The 17,646-nt window shown below is 43.5% G+C and overlaps 1 protein-coding gene across 1 annotated transcript in view; it reads left to right on the forward strand.

Annotated features, from left to right (window-relative positions):
• LRRC40 (leucine rich repeat containing 40) overlaps nucleotides 1-2,468 on the forward strand; it is a 32,969-nt gene extending 30,501 nt beyond the window's left edge. Inside the window, exons 14-15 of the mRNA XM_015415800.1 lie at nucleotides 835-1,020; nucleotides 2,001-2,468. Of these exons, the coding sequence (XP_015271286.1) occupies nucleotides 835-1,020; nucleotides 2,001-2,106 (292 nt within the window). The 3' untranslated portion in view covers nucleotides 2,107-2,468. The remainder of the gene's footprint in view (nucleotides 1-834; nucleotides 1,021-2,000) is intronic.
• Nucleotides 2,469-17,646: the final 15,178 nt, after the last annotated feature.

Here is a 17,646-nt window from a genome sequence, read left to right on the forward strand (position 1 = left end):
AGGGAGAACACCCTGGTCCTGGTTACCATCAACCTGGCCTCCCTAGGCCCAGGGGGGGCCAGGCGGTGTTGTGATCCAGACCACAGTGCTCTTTATTCATTTATTTATGTTTACATTTATATCCCGCCCTACCCCGAAGGCTCAGGGCGGCTAACAAGGGCACTGTGTGCCGGGTTAAAACAATACAGTCTTGGAGGACTGTACGGGGAAAGGCGGTCCCTCAGGTAGGCAGGCCCCTGACCATTTGGGGCTTTAAAGATCAAAACCAGCACCTTGAAGCGAATCCGGAATGCTATTGAAAGCCAGTGCAATGACTTCAGCACAGGTTGGATGTGCTCCCACCTGGGGAGACCCATCAACAACCTGGCTGCTGCATTTTGCACCAGCTGCAGCTTCCGAAGTTGCCCCAAGGGCAGCCTCATGTAGAGAGCATTACAGTAGTCTAGCCTCGAGGTGACCATAGCGTGGATCACTGAAGCCAGATCATTGCGCTTGAGGAAGGGGGGGGGGAAGGGTTCTCTAAATGTTCCAGTATTGATAGTCTGCTCCGAGTAACCTCATAGCTGCTGGAATGCAGTGGCTATACTTGTACAGGATGTTTCCTAGGTAGAATTAGCATACTTCTGTGCAGCACATTTACATATTGGTGTCATTTCTCCAAAGTAAATTGCCATTATGAGGCCTGCAATCCTGCCCAGTTTGTGAGGCAAAGGAGTATTTTTCTATATAGCTTTGCATACTATAATGAAAGCTTGTTATAGATTCCATATCTCTTTTGTCTTAGCATTTTACTTGTAATAACATTAGTGATACACATGTGGGTTTTCATTATAGGTTTAAAGTATTTCCAGATGTTCTCTATCGCATCCCAACTCTTGAAACAATCCTCCTTGCTAATAATCAGGTTGGATCTCTTGACCCTTTTCAAATAAAGAAGATGGACAGTCTTGTTACCCTAGATCTTCAGAATAATGATTTATTGCAAGTACCACCAGAACTTGGAAACTGCATCAATCTCAGGTAACTAACATGGCAATTGTGACAGCATATGCTTGTATATGGAATATTTTAATTTAAAATCCTTCAGGGTTGTTTTTTTTTAATTCCAGAAGATGTTGTACTGAAACAGTACAAATGTTGGTAATTGAAGCAGCTTTTATTTTATGGTTTTTGTACCATAAAGGGCAGTTACTATCCCATATGGTAAGGGAGATCCCATGTTCAAACATTCTCCCAAGGTCAGTCATTGGGTTGGGCCCATTGCGGAGTTTCCACGTATGCAATGATTTCTGTCCCTGGAGTGTGGCTTTTGCAACTCTTTCCTCTCATGGCAGCCAGGAATTCCATCCAGGCTGTAGTGGGAGATGGGAGCTGCAAAAGTCATGCTGCATGAGTGGAAAGCCTTGCATTTGTGGGAATGCTGCACTGGATCCAACTCAATGACTGAACTTGGAAGAATGTTTGAACACTGGATCTTCCTTACCATCTGGAACAGTGAGAGCCCCTTATGGTGTGATTTTCTTCTACTGGTTTGTAAGTGAGATCCTAAGTTTTCCAAGGAAGAGCGAAACATGCTCCCAAATTTGTTTATCTTACTTGTTCTGTGATGATGATAAAACATATACCATGGTATGGTGGAAGCAGTGATATAATTAATATTAATATATATATTAATATATAAAAGTGTTAAAAGGGGCTAAATAACCAGATAACAATACTTATACGGTCTAATGAAGTCATGGAAGGTTAATGGAAATTCAGTGCTGTAGTTCAGTTGTAACTAAAGGATGGCTTACCCCTATTTTTATATCTACTATGCAGCTGCCAGATTTAAGGAAACTTTTTAAGATTGCATTTCTCACTCCACAGCGTTTCTTTGAGTTTTGCTGAAGAAATAGCATTTACAGAGAAGGCTGATTTTTTAAAATTTAAGCCCAAGGGTTTTGTGCATATGATCCTATGAACAGTCATCCTAACTGGTTTCTGGTCCTTCTAACTAGGACACTTTTGCTAGAAGGCAATCCTTTCCGGGCTCCTCGAGCAGCCATTCTTTCCAAGGGGACAGCTGCTGTGCTTGAATACCTAAGAAGCAGAATTCCTACTTGACTTGTTTTAATTTGAACTGACATATATAAAATATCTTACCTTCTGAAGAATGAAGACTGCTGTCCTGTGTCTATGACCTGTTTGTTTGGATTAGTGTGTTCTACAAAGTGCATGTTAAGGGTATTCCTCTAATTCACAGAAGATTGCTGTCTTGAATGCAAGTGGTACATAAACCCTGTCGATTTGTGGAAAATATGAACATGGACAAGCAGTAAAGACATCTGTCCAGCACCTATTGTTTTAAGAAAAAGTGCTTCTGTGGGCTGTGTCTGTGATATGGTTTCTACTTGTATTTCTTTATTCAGTTATAGGGCATGTAACTGGCAGAGGATTGCTTAGTACTTTCTTAAATGTATGAGATGTTTTGTATGAACTGAACTTGTTGCCTGAAATTGGAAATAACTTACACTGTTTTGTTTTTTTTTTTTTGAAGCCCCCCCCCCCCCCCCGGTCTAATTTTAAGAGAATCAAAACAATTTTTCAAAATGAAAAATGCAATGTGGAAGGATTACCTTCCAAAGGACAAGTATGGTAGGAACTTGGTTGATCCATTATTTGGCACATGTGCCTTTTTTTTTTTTTTTTTGCCTTGAAAAATTAAATCCAAAGGCATTCTAGCAGATCACCAGTTTCAGAAATTAGGCCGAACGAATAATTGTGCTGTATGCATTTTGTTATAAAAAGATAAAAATATTTACCTACGACTAATTTTTCAGCATTAATACTGAAATGGAAGGACACCTGTGTCACAATGTTCACCAACACTGGAAAAATGATATGGCTTGTTATAACATTGTCTGCTTTTAAATGGGAAAAAAATTTCACTATGTATTTTGTAGTACGACAAAAACTTTGTTAGCTGTATAGATAGAGAAGGGGGGAATGTCCTCAGGTAATCAGAGATGATGAGTACTCAAGCTTACTGCTCCACCATACCTGCATCCAAAGGAATCCACAGCAGTCATCCCCCATGGCAAGAGCCCCTGTGCTTGGCAGAACTACTTCCTTTCTCACCAAGCTACAGAGCTGCCCTATGCAGCAGGGAGACAGGTGCATGTAAGGGGCACTTTTCACTGGATATATCTTGTGACTACCAACTGTAAATGACAGTGTGTGTGTCCCCCCCGCCCCGCAACACCAAATACATATAAGTGGCAGTTGGAAGACATGAGGGACCTAATTTTTCCTCTCAAACTGCTTAACCTTGCAACACTATCGTAATAGTAAGTACAATGCCATGAGAGAAAGATCCCTTAAACTAAGTGGGATTTAATTCCAAGTGAGTGTGGATAGAAGTGGACTGTTAATTCCTAACACTTTGAACTAGAATCTTTTTTCCTTTTGCTAGGGTGCATACATACTGCAGGCTTTAGTTTTCTCCCCACTAGCCTTATACAGGCACAAGATCTACCCCATGAATTGTAACTGGCCTTCATATAAATGGATTATCTATAAACTTGGCTTCTTTAACAATAGTGCAACTGTCACCTTAAGCACTGCTGAAATCAATAGCCCTTGCTTCTGTAAAGAGGGTTGAGATTCAGCCTTTAGACCATGTTCTGTATTTAAGATCATAGTCCTGATTTGTAACTAATTGAGTATGTCCCTCTTTCCCACACCTGGGGGTGGGGCTGAATAGAGTCAGCCAACAACTGAAGCTTCCTGTGTACTACATTTCTCTGATAGGTAAACTGTTTTAGCAGTCTCCTCCTCAAATGCTGACCTCTGGATAGAATCAAAGGCTTTTATCTGTGGAAGTATTTGTAGAAGGGATGTGAGCTGGGTGGAATAATAAAATGCTTTGGGTGCTTAATCTTTCTGTGTACTAAAAGGTAATGAAGATGACATTCATTTAAATGGCATAAATGCTTCTCAGGCATTGTCTATCCAAAGAGTGTTTAGATAACTTAAAAGGCTCTGATTTTGGTGGGTCAAACTGTGCCTCTTACGTAGATTATTTTTCACTAACAGTCCTTATAATCAAAGCACTTGCGGAAACGACTGCCATGAGAACATGCTGTTGGGCCAGTGCTGGATGGGTCAAGCATTATCATCTCAACACAGATTAATAACTCCAAAACCCTGTGGTATTTTGATGGTTTACCTGTATTCGAGTGACTGTTGCAGGGAAGTTGACATCTGGAAGATTTCTTAGGTTGTGAAGAATGAAATCCAATCAATAGTTTTGATGTACTTTGAGTGCTTCACATAACATGAAATGAGGGAGTAAGTTTTCTGTGCTTTTGGTTTCTGTGAATTAGCAAAACTAAAGTGCTTCCACTGGTGCCTTACAAATAAGACAACAATTTACAATAAGGTGACTTTATTTATACAATAGACTTTTAATATAGTATTCAAAACACTTTTTAAATACTGAAAAAGGTAGAGTACACCAAAGCCGAAAATGGCTCTGCTATACACTGCACAGCATTTGAGTCCCTGTATTCTTTTTCTGTACAGAAAGCATCTGCAAAATGCATTCTAGACAATATGCACCTTACCAGTTAGTGTCAACACACAAAATAAAATGGGAAGATACCACCTGCATGTGCAAATTAAAGATAATTGATTTCACTGAATCCAGAGATTTAAAATATAGTTTAAGTACTTTTTTTGCACATAAAATGAAGCAGGTTTCAGGCTCAGTAAATCCTTATACTGCAAAAACATTTAAATACATTCACAATCTATGTTCATAAAGTAGTAAATGATTTAGCCTTATTTACAATGATACTGTAATTAAACTGAAAAGTACAGTTTGTCATATAGCAATCTTTGTAACACATACAAAAATGACTGTTCTGTATATAATTTAAGCTCAAAGTCACAATTGTCTCAAAATATTAATTACAATACAGCTATCTCTATAATTAAACATGTGTTTTATAAAATGGTAAAATTTGTAATAAAGTAAGTTGTTGATTTGACTTGATTACAGTACTCACAAGTAGAAAAACTAATAAGTATCTTGCCCAATGTTAAGCCACGTAAGCTAGCAAAGAGGCAGGAAAGGCCCCAATTTATAAAAATTCAGCCTCTTGTGCTGAACTGGTGTGGCTTTGTTGACGTTTGGAATAAAAGCTTTTACAAGGGGGCATGAAAATTCTAGATGTAGTGAAATGGTGTGCATTAACATATTTTATTTGTAACAATGCACATCTGAAAGGTTTGCAAGGACTGGTTTTAAGAGTCTGAATTAATTATTTGTTTTTACAGTTACAGAGTTAGAAATTGGGTATATTTTCAAAGATCTGTGTACAGACCAAAATATGTTTTCCCCTAGGTGTCACTGTTGGGCTGCTCAGATATGTCACTGTCATGCATAGCAAATATTAAAATAAATAACTTTCACTGCATTTATGCCCAATCCATATTACTAGCCTAAAAGTTGCTCTGATACTTATTTCATACTTGGAACACAATGCAACACTGAAAAAATGTAGCTGGATGAAAAAAAAATGCAATTCTAAAATATTTTATAGCACTTCCTAACGAAAGATAGTGTTTGAGCTTCATCTAAATTTTACCTGAAGTACATGAAACCTATAAACATGAAGGCTTAGATCCTATACCTTGTTTCCTTTTTTGCTGCTTTATACCTGTTGTGGAAGCAATCCTCCACTGCAGTTGCATGTTCCTCTGGTATATATTGTATGAGCGGAAGTACCTATGGCTGCAATCCTAAGGCCACTTTCCTGAGACCAAGCCCCAATGAATAACATGAGACCGACATCTGAGTAGACCTGCTTAGGACTGTTCCCTATGTCTCTCAAGGAGCCTAAAAGTGCCTAATACAAGAGGAATCCATTCAGCAGCAGAGGACTACCTTCATAATAGGCAAAAAGGTGCACAAGTAGAAAAGTTATATAGGATCCAACTTGAAAAAAAAGTGTTAGCCTATCACTGGGTGATTTGGAAAAGTGTTGGCATTTGTAATGACATTTTCTAACCCTTCACAAGGGAATAGATATAAACTTTTTAAAGAGTTTTTTTCCCTCTGTGTGTGGTTAGCATGATAATTTCTTACAGGGACATATATTGAGGTCAACTCAGTATATTCACAAACTAGCTCTGTACAAGGCTGTTTTTAGTTTGGAAAATTGATGACACAGTCTGAAATAAGTGTGTAATCTAGAACATGTTCCATTGGTTTCAGTGGCAGCATAAGCAACTGAGTTCTGTGTGGGAAGTATCTTCTAGTCCACGTTACATAGGCACTAGATTTACAATGGAAGAATGGTTGGCTTTAAAACTAAGAACTATATTTTATGCAAAACCTAGACAAAAAATGGCAAAACTAGTAATGGCAAAAGTAACCCTAGGCACATTTTTAAGAAGGGTAACTGCTTACAATCATTAAAATGTAGGCAACTATCAGGTTCCTGAACAGAACAAAATATTAGAATGACAGTTCAGAGACTCTGAAATTTAATTTCTTTAGAAGTCACATTTGTGGCATATGTTCTAAAAGCAAATCCTGACTCTGTGCATAGACCTCAACAGATTGACACTGAAACAATGGTGATTTCTACGATCTATGCAGTGACATTCCATGTGTTCCAATCCTACTTAATGTCCTCGAATAGCTTAGTGAGTGAGAACAAAATTAAGGTAACATAGTTTCAAGTCAACACTTGGTTTGATCTGCAGAAGCCAAACAATTGTACTGATGAACAAAGTTTTGAGTCCAGTGGCACCTTTAAGACTGACAAAGTTTTATTCAAGGTATGAGCTTTCATTCTCTAAATCTTCAGAACAATGACCTTATGTATTATGGAAGATCTTTCTGTTGGAATGTTAAGTTTTACAATAATTTTGACTTAGTTTTTAAGTTGTAATGAGATGCACTTTTATGTTAATGTATCTTTGTTACTGGCAAAATAAAAAAATTTAAATGGAAAGGGAAAAAAGGCATGAGCTTTCGTGTGCATGTACACTTCTTCAGATATGTGCACACAAAAGCTCATGCCTTGGATAAAACTTTGTCTTAAAGATGCCACTGGACTCAAATTTTGTTCTACTGCTTCAGACCAACACGGGTACCCACCTGGAGCTATCTTAGTGGTACTGATGGCCATCAACATGGGATCAAATGCTGCGGAGTCAGTTTCTGACAAGAAGGTGTAAGCTGAAGAATGAAAGTTTCAATGGCACTTTGGGATTTCACACTGTGTATGTATTTTAATATAGTCACAAATGAGAATGAACAGTTTATAAATACAGAGTCCCCAGCTGGAAATGAGGACTGGCACATTCTGCAGACTAGACTGAAGAAGGAATCTGGGATTCAAAGATCTCTGTAGCCCCGTAGCACATGATAGCAATGAAATTCAGACTCACTTTAATTGGTTAGTTTGTGAAATCAGGATTTGAGCTGTAGAGGACCATTCAAATTCTGGTTTACCTCCACCAGTATTATGACCAAATCACTTTGCAAGTGGTGTCTGAACTAAGAGATAGTATAGTTATTATATTTGAAGTACTTTTTCCAAGAGTTCAGTGACTTTGCCAGATCCTGGAAAAGTACAATGTCATTATGCCCAGCTGCTGCTTATGCTTCCCTCATAATTATTATTTTACTGACTAACACAGTTGGAATGAGACTCGTATGCCATATGCAACCCTGAGGGGCTGTCCTGAGTTATTTTTGGCTGCTGAAGTTTAACAGTTTGATGTAGTTTTGCTTGCTAAAATTAAAATATATAAAATCATAATAAAATATAAATTGCTTTAGTAATGGAAAGGGTGATATATAAATATTTTAAATAAATCAGTCACTAAATTACATATTCAGAAATCCCATTTCCTGCATGACTCTGATGAAGCCCCTCGACAAAGTGGCAAAAGCATTCAATGACTCCAGAGCTAAATCACTTCCTATGCAGTAAGAGTTCCTTTTGTTCCTTCCTTTTATGATATGGCTCTTTTGACTACAGCCTTTAGCCCAGTAAGAGTTCTAATACCCCTAACCAATCGGTGTACAAATATAGGAGAAAATAACACTTCTTGTCATCTTGTGGCATATAAGCCTATCCATTTTTCAACGAATCAAACAACTTCCCATTCACTGACAATCTAAGATGAGTAAGAATAGTATATGATTGCTACAGAGTGTCTCAGCCTGGATTTAGGGAGGGGACTTGGAAGCATTTGCAGATTACAATGAATACAGAGATTAGAATATTAATGTTTCTTGCTACCAAAATGTTTGCTAGACTAATACTGAATTAATGTGATTAAAACTACATGGAGCAGCAGGCCACAAGGATCTCTACATTGAAGCTCCCGGTGACCCGGCAACGTTGCTGGTCGCTGGGGGCTGTTTTGCTGCCCTGAGGAAGGCAGGCAGCAACAGAGCCACGATGCCTTGTGTTGTGACGTGGGCGGGGGGTGGAGCCGACTTAGATAAACTGCCAGGCTCCGCTCCCGCTAGAGGAGAGTTGCTCCGACGTGCTCGGCTTGGAGCGCGATGGGAGAGCTCTTGGCCTACCTTTGGAGCCTGTCTTCAGTCGGCGACAGCTGTGTAAAGTTCTCGTGGCGGCGTGGGATCGGACAACCGGAGAGTCATGCGGCGGCGTGAGGCAGCGAGAGGCTCTCACCAGCAGCATAGCAGAAGTGGCCAGGGGGCTTCAGGAAGCAGCGCGGGCCCCGAGATGGCTGTGAAACTCTCGGCGAGTAATCCAAGGTTTGCAGCGAGGGGGCCGCGTCGACGGTTGCAGTGTCAGGCCGCATCTGCAGCTAGAACGGCTGGGGCGGCGTTGAGACTCGTGGCTACCACGCACACATGAAGTGCCCCCCCTTTTGGGTTGGAGGGAATCTTTGCTCGGCCCGGGGTTGGGGTGGCTTGGTTTTGGGGGGCTGATTAGGTGGGCTGCTTGCTCTCGCGCCATGGCCTGTTTGGGGCCTGAGAGCATTTCATCGAATGAGGGGCAACGTGGGTCGGTGGCAGAGCTCTGCGGGCAGCAGTGGCTCTTCTGCCGCGGCCATTTGTTGTGGGAGGCCCCATCTGCCCAAAAGCGGGATTCTTGTGGGGCGGGAATTTTTAAGAGGTCTGGTCACTTTTTGCATTTTATTATCTCTGCCCCTTCCAGCGCCGATGTGCTAAGGGGTTTTAGGGGATATGGAGGACTCCCACCTGATAGAAAGGGAGCCCTGGGAGCATGGTGTAGATGGATCTGTGAGGGGACTCCAGATCTAGTGGTGCACAAGGAGTGGCAGCAGGGTAAGGCTGCCTTCCCCCTACCCTGGTTCAGTAAACCCCCCTTCCTATCCAATTACTTAAGGCTGCAAGGAGGCCGGAAAGGTCTTTCTCTGCTCTTAGGGTTAAGTTTCAGCGAAAGGGGAGGGGGAGATTTGAGCCAGGGCCCTCGTCCTACTGGTAGGCACAGATGGTGGTGTGGAGGCATCAGCCCCCTCCCGCCTCCATAAGGTTGAGACCAATTTTATACGGCAGCCATTTTAAAGTGTTATTCCTTGCAGCCATTTTAGGCGAATGATAGGCTGCAGAAGGGTGTTTCAGAAAAAGCCATGCCCAGTCACAGGGAAAGGGCATGCTCTGAAAGTCTCTAGTCAGCGAATGACAGGCAGGGTATAAAGCCAAACTCCTTCCTTTCTCCATCCACTGTTGCGGGTATGGTTTTTAAAGCTAGGTTTATAAGGGATCTAATTTATATAATATGTTATTATGTTCTGTAATAACTGCCTGGAGGGCATTTTAGGAGGGGACATGTCTCAGTGAGAGACTGCTTGGTGTGCAGAAGGTCTCAGGTTCACTCTCCAGCAATTTTAGTTGAAGGATTTGGCAGTAGGTTATATGGAAGACCTCTGCTTATGCCCTGGAGAGCTTTTGCCAGTCTGAGTAGGCTATACTCATTTCAGCTACCTACTTACTGTAGCAAGGCTTATTTGTATTTGAGACTGTGGACAGGGATTTCTATTCCAAGCAATTTACATGGTTTTATTCAGAGAAAAATATTATAAATTGCCAGTTCTTCAGATCGCAATATTTGGCCCTAAGGCGAAGGGATGTATTTCCAGCTGGGTGACCTTAGGTCAGTCACAGTTCTCGTGGAGATGTTCTCTCCACATTCCTCCACATGAAGCCAGCTGGGTGACCTTGGGTTAATCACAGTTCTCTTGGAGATGTTCTCTCAGGAGCAATTCTCTCAGGGCTGTCTCGGCCCCACCTACCTCTGAGGTGTCTTTTGTAAGGAGAGGGGGGGAAGGAGATTGTAACCCACTCTGAGTGAAGAGGGGGGTATAAATCCAGTCTCCTCTTCTTCTATGAAGACTACAGAAGCCTATTAGTGGTATCTAACTGTAAACTATGAATAGAAATAGAACAGAATTTGAGGTGTGAGAGTGCAGCCAATGGGAACAGCTACTTGAAACTGGGTAGCTCAATTGGGCACTGAGAGTGTGGGGGTGAAATCAAGTGTAATCTGAATGGAAAGCTACTGAGCTTTTAATGCTTTCCTTGGGTGAAGGAATCCTTATCAGCAGCATGTGACTTTGACAGTGTGTATGCACGCTGATTGGGCAAAATTGGGTTAGTCTTTGTCATGTGTGAGGATCCATAATATCCATTGCAATACGTCATTTGTACCTTCTGTTTTCTGTTTTAGCAGGGATAAGGTGTGACTGTCAACCTGATGCTGTGAGCTGGGACTCTGACAGCGGGCACGTCGTTACATGTCATTGGTTTGGTCCTAATGAGCATTCTGCACAGGTTTTATAGTGCATTTGTCTTTAAAGGGAGGTACAGTGGGTTCCCACAGCCTAGAAGAGTGGCATTGGTTACGACAGGCTGTGGGAGGTGCTGGCTGGCCACGGCTGAAGCAGATGCTTCCAGGGAAGTTCCAAGGGGGCAGGGGTTAAGTAGGACCCATTAGAGGGTCAGCAGGGCTTGTGAGGCCGACGGCTGTTCTGCCCAGATGCTTGGGAGGAATGAAACTATTTCTTGACCTGGCAGCCCAGCCTTACTTCCATATAGGTAAATAGGTGCCACTGGGGCCATCGTCACATTATGGCGAGTGGGCATACAGCCTACACGTATGTGCATACATCATGTCGTAAAAAGGAGCTAATGCACATTTCTGTGTGCTTGTCTTGGGCTTTAGGATAGGAACCCAGTTTCTATAGAGGAAGGAGAGGTACTGTGCACTCTTCAAGGTAAGTTTTTTTTTAAATAAAATAAATAAATAAATAAAATACCAAACGGACAAATTAAATTATACAGGTTTTAAAGTGACACCGCATGGTAAATTGGCAATATCACATTTAAAAGCCAAAATCACCGGTTGCCTATGATGGTTCTTAGTGGTTTTTAAAGAAGCTTTTCATATACTTAGAAGCATTTTAAAATGCCTTATTGGGGAAGTCCCTTGACTTTTAAAACAATGGATGCCTCCCATTTCAGGTCTGCTTGCAATTGTGGGAATAGTTCTTTACGAACGCCAGGACATTAAGAGAATGGAGCCAGATCTCCTCTAGTGCTGTTTGACGTCCTGGGGGATCTCTTGACATAACCTTTAGCCAGTGACAATTCCAGGCCTCAGTTTCCGATCTTTCGGGGTTCTGGGTTGCCTGAAGATCCAAAGTAAATGAGTCTTGTCTGTTCAATAGAGACTTAATGCATGGAAATGCACAGAGGTAGTTTTGCAGGGCATGGAGGTAAATAGCATCACTGGATAATTAACAGCCCTTTAAAGGGAGCGGGCTTCCTTTACTACTCAGGAATTTTAAGAGAGTTAATTCAGTTGATCAGTACAAACGTAAGCCCTACGAACGTTGGGCGGTGTCTCGCAGATCGCAGTGACTGTGTGAATGCAGACATTGCAAATGCAAACATTGCTGTGTACAGGTAGGGAAATTTCTATAGCATTCTATGAAGGTCTGTGAAAAAAGGGGTCAAGTTACGACTTGGGGGGCTGCTGCACTTCAAGTTATGCAGATGGTTTCGGCTTTAGGCATGGTTAGGTGGTTAGCACTCGGGCGTTGGGTGAGTTGGGCGTTTCACGGGGTGGAATTCGGACCTCACTCTTCTTGGTTCATGCCACTCCCACTGCAGCTGCCCCGGGATGTGGCTTCCTTGCCATACGGTAGGGTCACGGGGATCCTTCAGATCAGTCCCTTTGTCTGGTTACTGTGCCCGTTTTGGGGGGTGGCATTTTGGGATCAGTGAGCTAGTGGTGGGCTTTCGCCTAGCGTTCGAAGAAGGGAATTGCAATAGTTAAAGTTATTCATGAGGTTTTCATTCCAGGTGCTGCTGGCCGCGGGGTGAGACAAAGAGTCAATGAGTTTTCATTTCAGGTGCTGCTGGCCACGGGGCGAGACAAAGAGTCAGTGTCTGTGGCCACAGCACAGTCTTTTGGGCCACTCACCGGGCCAGTAGGACACACTGGCCATGAAGCCCCTGGTGCTGCAGGTGAGATGGCCCACAGTGGGATGGTCCGGCCGGCAAGGCCCTTACGTGACAAGCTGAGGATGTCCTTGCAATGATAAGAACAAGATGGTTTAGAGTGCAGATAGTCTGGCTGGCTATTCTGACTTGCCATGAATTACAAAGACATTGTGCGTTGGGTGGAGACCGACCTCGCGATGATTAGAGCAAGGTGGCCTGGAGTGCAGATGGTCTGGTTGGCTATTCTGCTTTGCCATGGAGGGCTAAATATTTGCACGGTGGAGACTGACCTTGTGATGATAAGCACAAGGTGGCTCGGAGTGCTGATAGTCTGGCCGGCTAATTTGCAACGCCATGAAGGGCAGGACCCTGGTGTTGCAAGCAGCGGCTGACCTTGCAATGATAAGAGGAAGGTGGCCCAGAGTGCAGATACTCTGGTTGGCTGTTCTGACTCACCATGGCCCTGGTGTTTCAAGTGGATGCTGACCTTGCGATGGAAAAGTAAGGTGTGTGGGTAGTGGGGTCGGTTGTTCTGCCCCGCCAGGTATGGCGCAATGGGGAGAACCCCGCTAGGCGTAAAGCCACCCGCCAGTTGAAGAAGGTCATGGAGGGTGGTGGAGTCCCAAGAACCCGATAGGGCTACCAGGGTGCACCTATCAAACAAGGGCAATGGGTTCATTTTTCTGGACTTGGGGCAAGGGATTAGGGCAGCCTTGGGCTTTTGGTGGGGAGCAAAGACCAAAGCAGAGGCTTGGTCTTGGCTGTGGCAGGTTGGTGCGGGCACGAAACCGGAACCGGTGAGCACCTTACGGCATTTTCCCCATTAGGGAACAGGGGGTCATCAGGAACTGCCTTCGGATTTCTAAGGTCCAGGGTGGGGAACGGTGATCACCTCCTCTGGGAACCTCTTAGGGTATGCTCCTCTCTGCAAATTGGATGGCTTCAGGGGTAGGCGCTCCTAGGTGGCGACCAGTTTGCTGGGCTGCTGGTCATGAGCCAGACCAATGGCTCTGGACCGAAGCTGGGTGACTTGCCCGAGAAAAGGCAAGGAGGTTAGTCAGGGGAGTGACACCTGCCTTGCCTGTTCCATGCTCGCTTAGCTGGTCCCTTGCCACAAGGTTGTGCTGAACTGATGGGCAGCCCAGTTTTTGACAATGTTGCTCACCTCTGTGGTTTGGAGTAGGTAAGGGCAGCATGGATTCAGGTGCTCAGAGCTGTTTAAACCAGTCATTCCCTAGAAGCTCATTGTGCTGGCTGGATGATAGATAATTTATGTGAAGTGCTTTGAACATCTATCACTATATGCATGTTAAGATTATTGTCTAAAAGCCTACCAAGATTTCATGGGAAAGAATGGGGGGGGGGGGAGAATGATGGAAAATCCCTGTCCTTTCCTTGGCTTCCTATTCTTGTTTCATGCTCTGACCAGCCAGGCATTGCTAAAGCCAGTTCTTCATATGGAACAATTTGTTGTCCAATAAAATTCAGCAGAAGATATTGATTTATATCCTAAGTAGCATGAATGAAACCATTCTACAGGAAAGCAATTTCTTTTCCCCTCACTGTAGCCTTCTTGACCACACTAGCGTGTGATGGAGTATTGGAAATAGGTGTTTTATATGTATTTATACTAAAACTTAAAATTTGTTGTTTTAAACGGGGTGGGTGGGAAGGGCACACAAGTGGTTCATGAAGTGGGGAAGAGGGAATACATCTGTGTTTTTTTAGTCGTCGTACCAATACTTTCTGTTTTGTTCTGCTGTAATGAAGCCAATACAGTTCTGCTCAGCAAAATAGGGTGAGACAACCAGCTCTATACATCAGAGTATGGAAGATACACTTAGTATTGCTCTCAAAAGGGTATGTGGTTGAATGCACATTCTGATGCGAATCCAAATACACTTTCTGATGTCACAAGAGCTGCTATTGCGCTTCAGAGTGAGGAAAGTAGAGCTTCATTTGCTTTCACTGAAAGCACCAAATATGATTAGCTCCATTATATCACTAGTTTCACTGTGGGATCCGAGAGTTGCTAGGATAGTATAGTAAAGGAGAAAGAAGCAGCACTATTTAAAAGTTTGTTTTTAAATGGTGCTGGAGAAACAGAAGAAGAAGAGGAGGAGGAGGAGGATCACTCTGGGGCAAGTGATGCTCTGTCATCTTGGTGCTTGGGGGGGCCAAACGTGGGAGGGCTTCTAATGTCCTGGCCCCACTGGTGGACCTCCTGATGGCACCTGGTATTTTTGGCCACTGTGTGACAGAGTGTTGGACTAGATGGGCCTTTGGCCTGATCCAACATTGGCATCTCTTATGTTCTTATGAACAGCTACAGACAAACACGGCGACCCATCTTGCTCTATCTTCATAATCCCATTGTACATGTAGAGGCAGCCGTTTCAGAAACCAGACCATTTAGTCAGGGAGTCTAGATATGGATTACAGAGCCTAATTTTAAAAGAAGACTTGTTTAAGATAAAAAAACTAAGAATGTCAAATAGGTACACTTGAAGAAGACATATGAGCTCTGGTGCAGGGGGTGGGGGTGTTCCAAAAGAACGAAGCAGAAGATTTTCAGATATCTCTGGAACACATTCCCAAACAGTCACTTCCTGTAACAGAAGCCCCAAGATTCAAATAATTTTTGTAATCTTAACTTTTGTGGCTCCTCCGAGATTCATTCCGCTTTTCTATTCCTTTGTACATTCTGCTATTCACAAGCCAAGCCGTGATCACAAACCTAATACTTGGAACCCTCCTTGCTTTGAGGAAACTCTGGTGGAGAGTTTAACTCTGACTCCTGGAGATGTTAAAGCCAAAGAAACAGGAATCTAAGTAAACCCCACAGTCATACATACTACTGTTTGGAAATAAATGCACAATGTAGACTTTGGATCTCAGAAGTTGTCTGCAGACTATTGGACTCAGAGGACCCAGAACAAATCTAGCTATAACTCTTGGAACATCCAGAGCTAATAGTCAAGGAGACCAAAAGTTCATTCATTGCTAGTCCCAAGAAGCACTTTTCCCAGTTCTGGGTATGTGGGATGTCATGTAGTGATAGATTTTGCAATTTAGAGACATTTTCTTCTATTTTATAGCATTAAGGGATTGTTAATTTGTGGACTTGCCCTAAGATCACATAGCCATATCTTGTCCTAGCACATGACTTCAAGACTGTTCTACAAGATGTTTTAGTTGTTCCATTTTAAGGGTGTTTTAAGCCATTCCTGTTAAGTTTTGTATTTGTGCATCCAGAAATATGACATCCTACCATGAACATGAAATTAAGCAAATTCCGGAGTATGACGGAAGACAGGAGGGCCTGACGTGATGTGGGCCATGGGGTCGTGAAGAGTCAGAATCAACTGTGCGACTGAACAACAACAAAAATCATAGATTGGGAAAGAAGGTGGCATGGTATAGCTTAGCCTCATCAGATCTTGGGATCTAAGCAGGGTAGATACTTGGATTGGGAGACCACCAAGGAAGACTCTGCAGAGGAAGGCAATGGCCAATCACCTGTGCTTCTAACTTGCCTTGAAAGCCCCTTGCTGGGGCCACCATAAGTTGGAAGCTAAGCAGGGTTGGTACTTGGAAGGGAGACCACCAAGGAAGGCTCTGCAGAGGAAAGCAATGGCAAACCATCTGTACCTCTCACTTGCCTTGAAAGCCCCTTGCTGGGGCCACCATAAGTTGGAAGCTAAGCAGGGTTGGTACTTGGAAGGGAGACCACCAAGGAAGGCTCTGCAGAGGAAAGCAATGGCAAACCATCTGTACCTCTCACTTGCCTTGAAAGCCCCTTGCTGGGGTTGCGGTAAGTCAGTTGTGACTTGATAGCACTTACATACATAATATATTGAACCCTTTTCATCTCCAGGTGGTCCTTCTCCTGGCCTCAATGGTTTAAAGAAGCTGGACCAGAGTGTCAGGATAGCACACTGGGGCATCAGTGTTCTTCTATCACCCTAAATATTAATTCAAAAGATTCTGTCTAGATCAAACCAAGGATCCAGCAGTGGACAACCAGATACCTCCAGGAAACTCACAGGCAGGGCAGAAAGACTACAGTCCTCCAGTAGCTTGCAGTCAGAGGCATATAGCTTATGAATATGGAATGTTCCTGAATTCCTCCTCCAGTCTCACATTCCAGTGCAAGGGGAGGACAGCTTCTCACCTTCCCCCCTGAGCTGTTTTTGGGAAGCAAAATGTCCCCGTAGCACCAGAGCTGCTTCAGCTTCTGTCACAGCTCAAGTGGGATGTCACCTGACGCTGCCACCACTCTGGTTCCAGGCTCCTCTGAGGAGGCCCAGAGCACCCTCCCAAGCCTTTAGACTTCCCTTTTAGCCGAAATGAGCGTGAGGACCAGGCAGAGTGAACAATGAAAACGGTTTATTTTATAGGAGGTCAAACAAACAAGGTGCAGGAATAATAACAGTAATTGGGTGAAAAGAAAAGAAATCAAAGGCCCTAACGCGTCTAGATATACTGTCCCTATCTCACTATCTCAAGTGGCTTTAGACTACTCACCCTTCCCTCAGGATGAGGGTTTCTTCCCCACAGCAGCCTTCCTTCTGGCTCTGTTCCCAGGGAAGAAGAACAGCTTCTCCTCTTGCACCTGTTCTTTCCCCCAGCCCTCTTCTTCCCTATTGGCCAAAATCTGCGCCAAAACTACCCAAGGCCTTCTGGGGTTTGTAGGCCCAGCCTCTCCTACTGCTAGCCAGTCTCCCTGGGCCCACTAGGCCTCCGGTGGCACAGCCCAGATCATGACAGCTTCTGAAAACAGTGTGTGTGGGAAAGAAAGCAAAAGCCCATCCTCCCTCCCATGCCATAGTCTCAATCCAAATTGGGCCCCCCTAGGCTTTAACACAGGACTCTTAGTGGCAATATGGCTGCCAGTTGCAACTGGCAATTTTTGTAAAGTGAAACCTGTCGTTTGGCCCTCAATCAGGAAAAGGAAAAGGAGGGAAAACAGAAGTTCTGAGGGACAAGGAGGGGGTGCAGAAACCACTGTCAGAATTACAGGCACAGTAGAGATAAGGAGAAGGAATAAGGTTGTGGAAACTGGCAGGATAGTTGTGGGCAGGGATAAGGGAGGGGGGCGGCAACACTGACTGTGGTGCCACATCACTTCTTTTTTT

This window comes from Gekko japonicus, unplaced genomic scaffold (assembly GCF_001447785.1).
Source record: "Gekko japonicus isolate JY-2015 unplaced genomic scaffold, Gekko_japonicus_V1.1 scaffold20, whole genome shotgun sequence".
In the NCBI taxonomy this organism is placed as follows: domain Eukaryota; kingdom Metazoa; phylum Chordata; class Lepidosauria; order Squamata; family Gekkonidae; genus Gekko; species Gekko japonicus.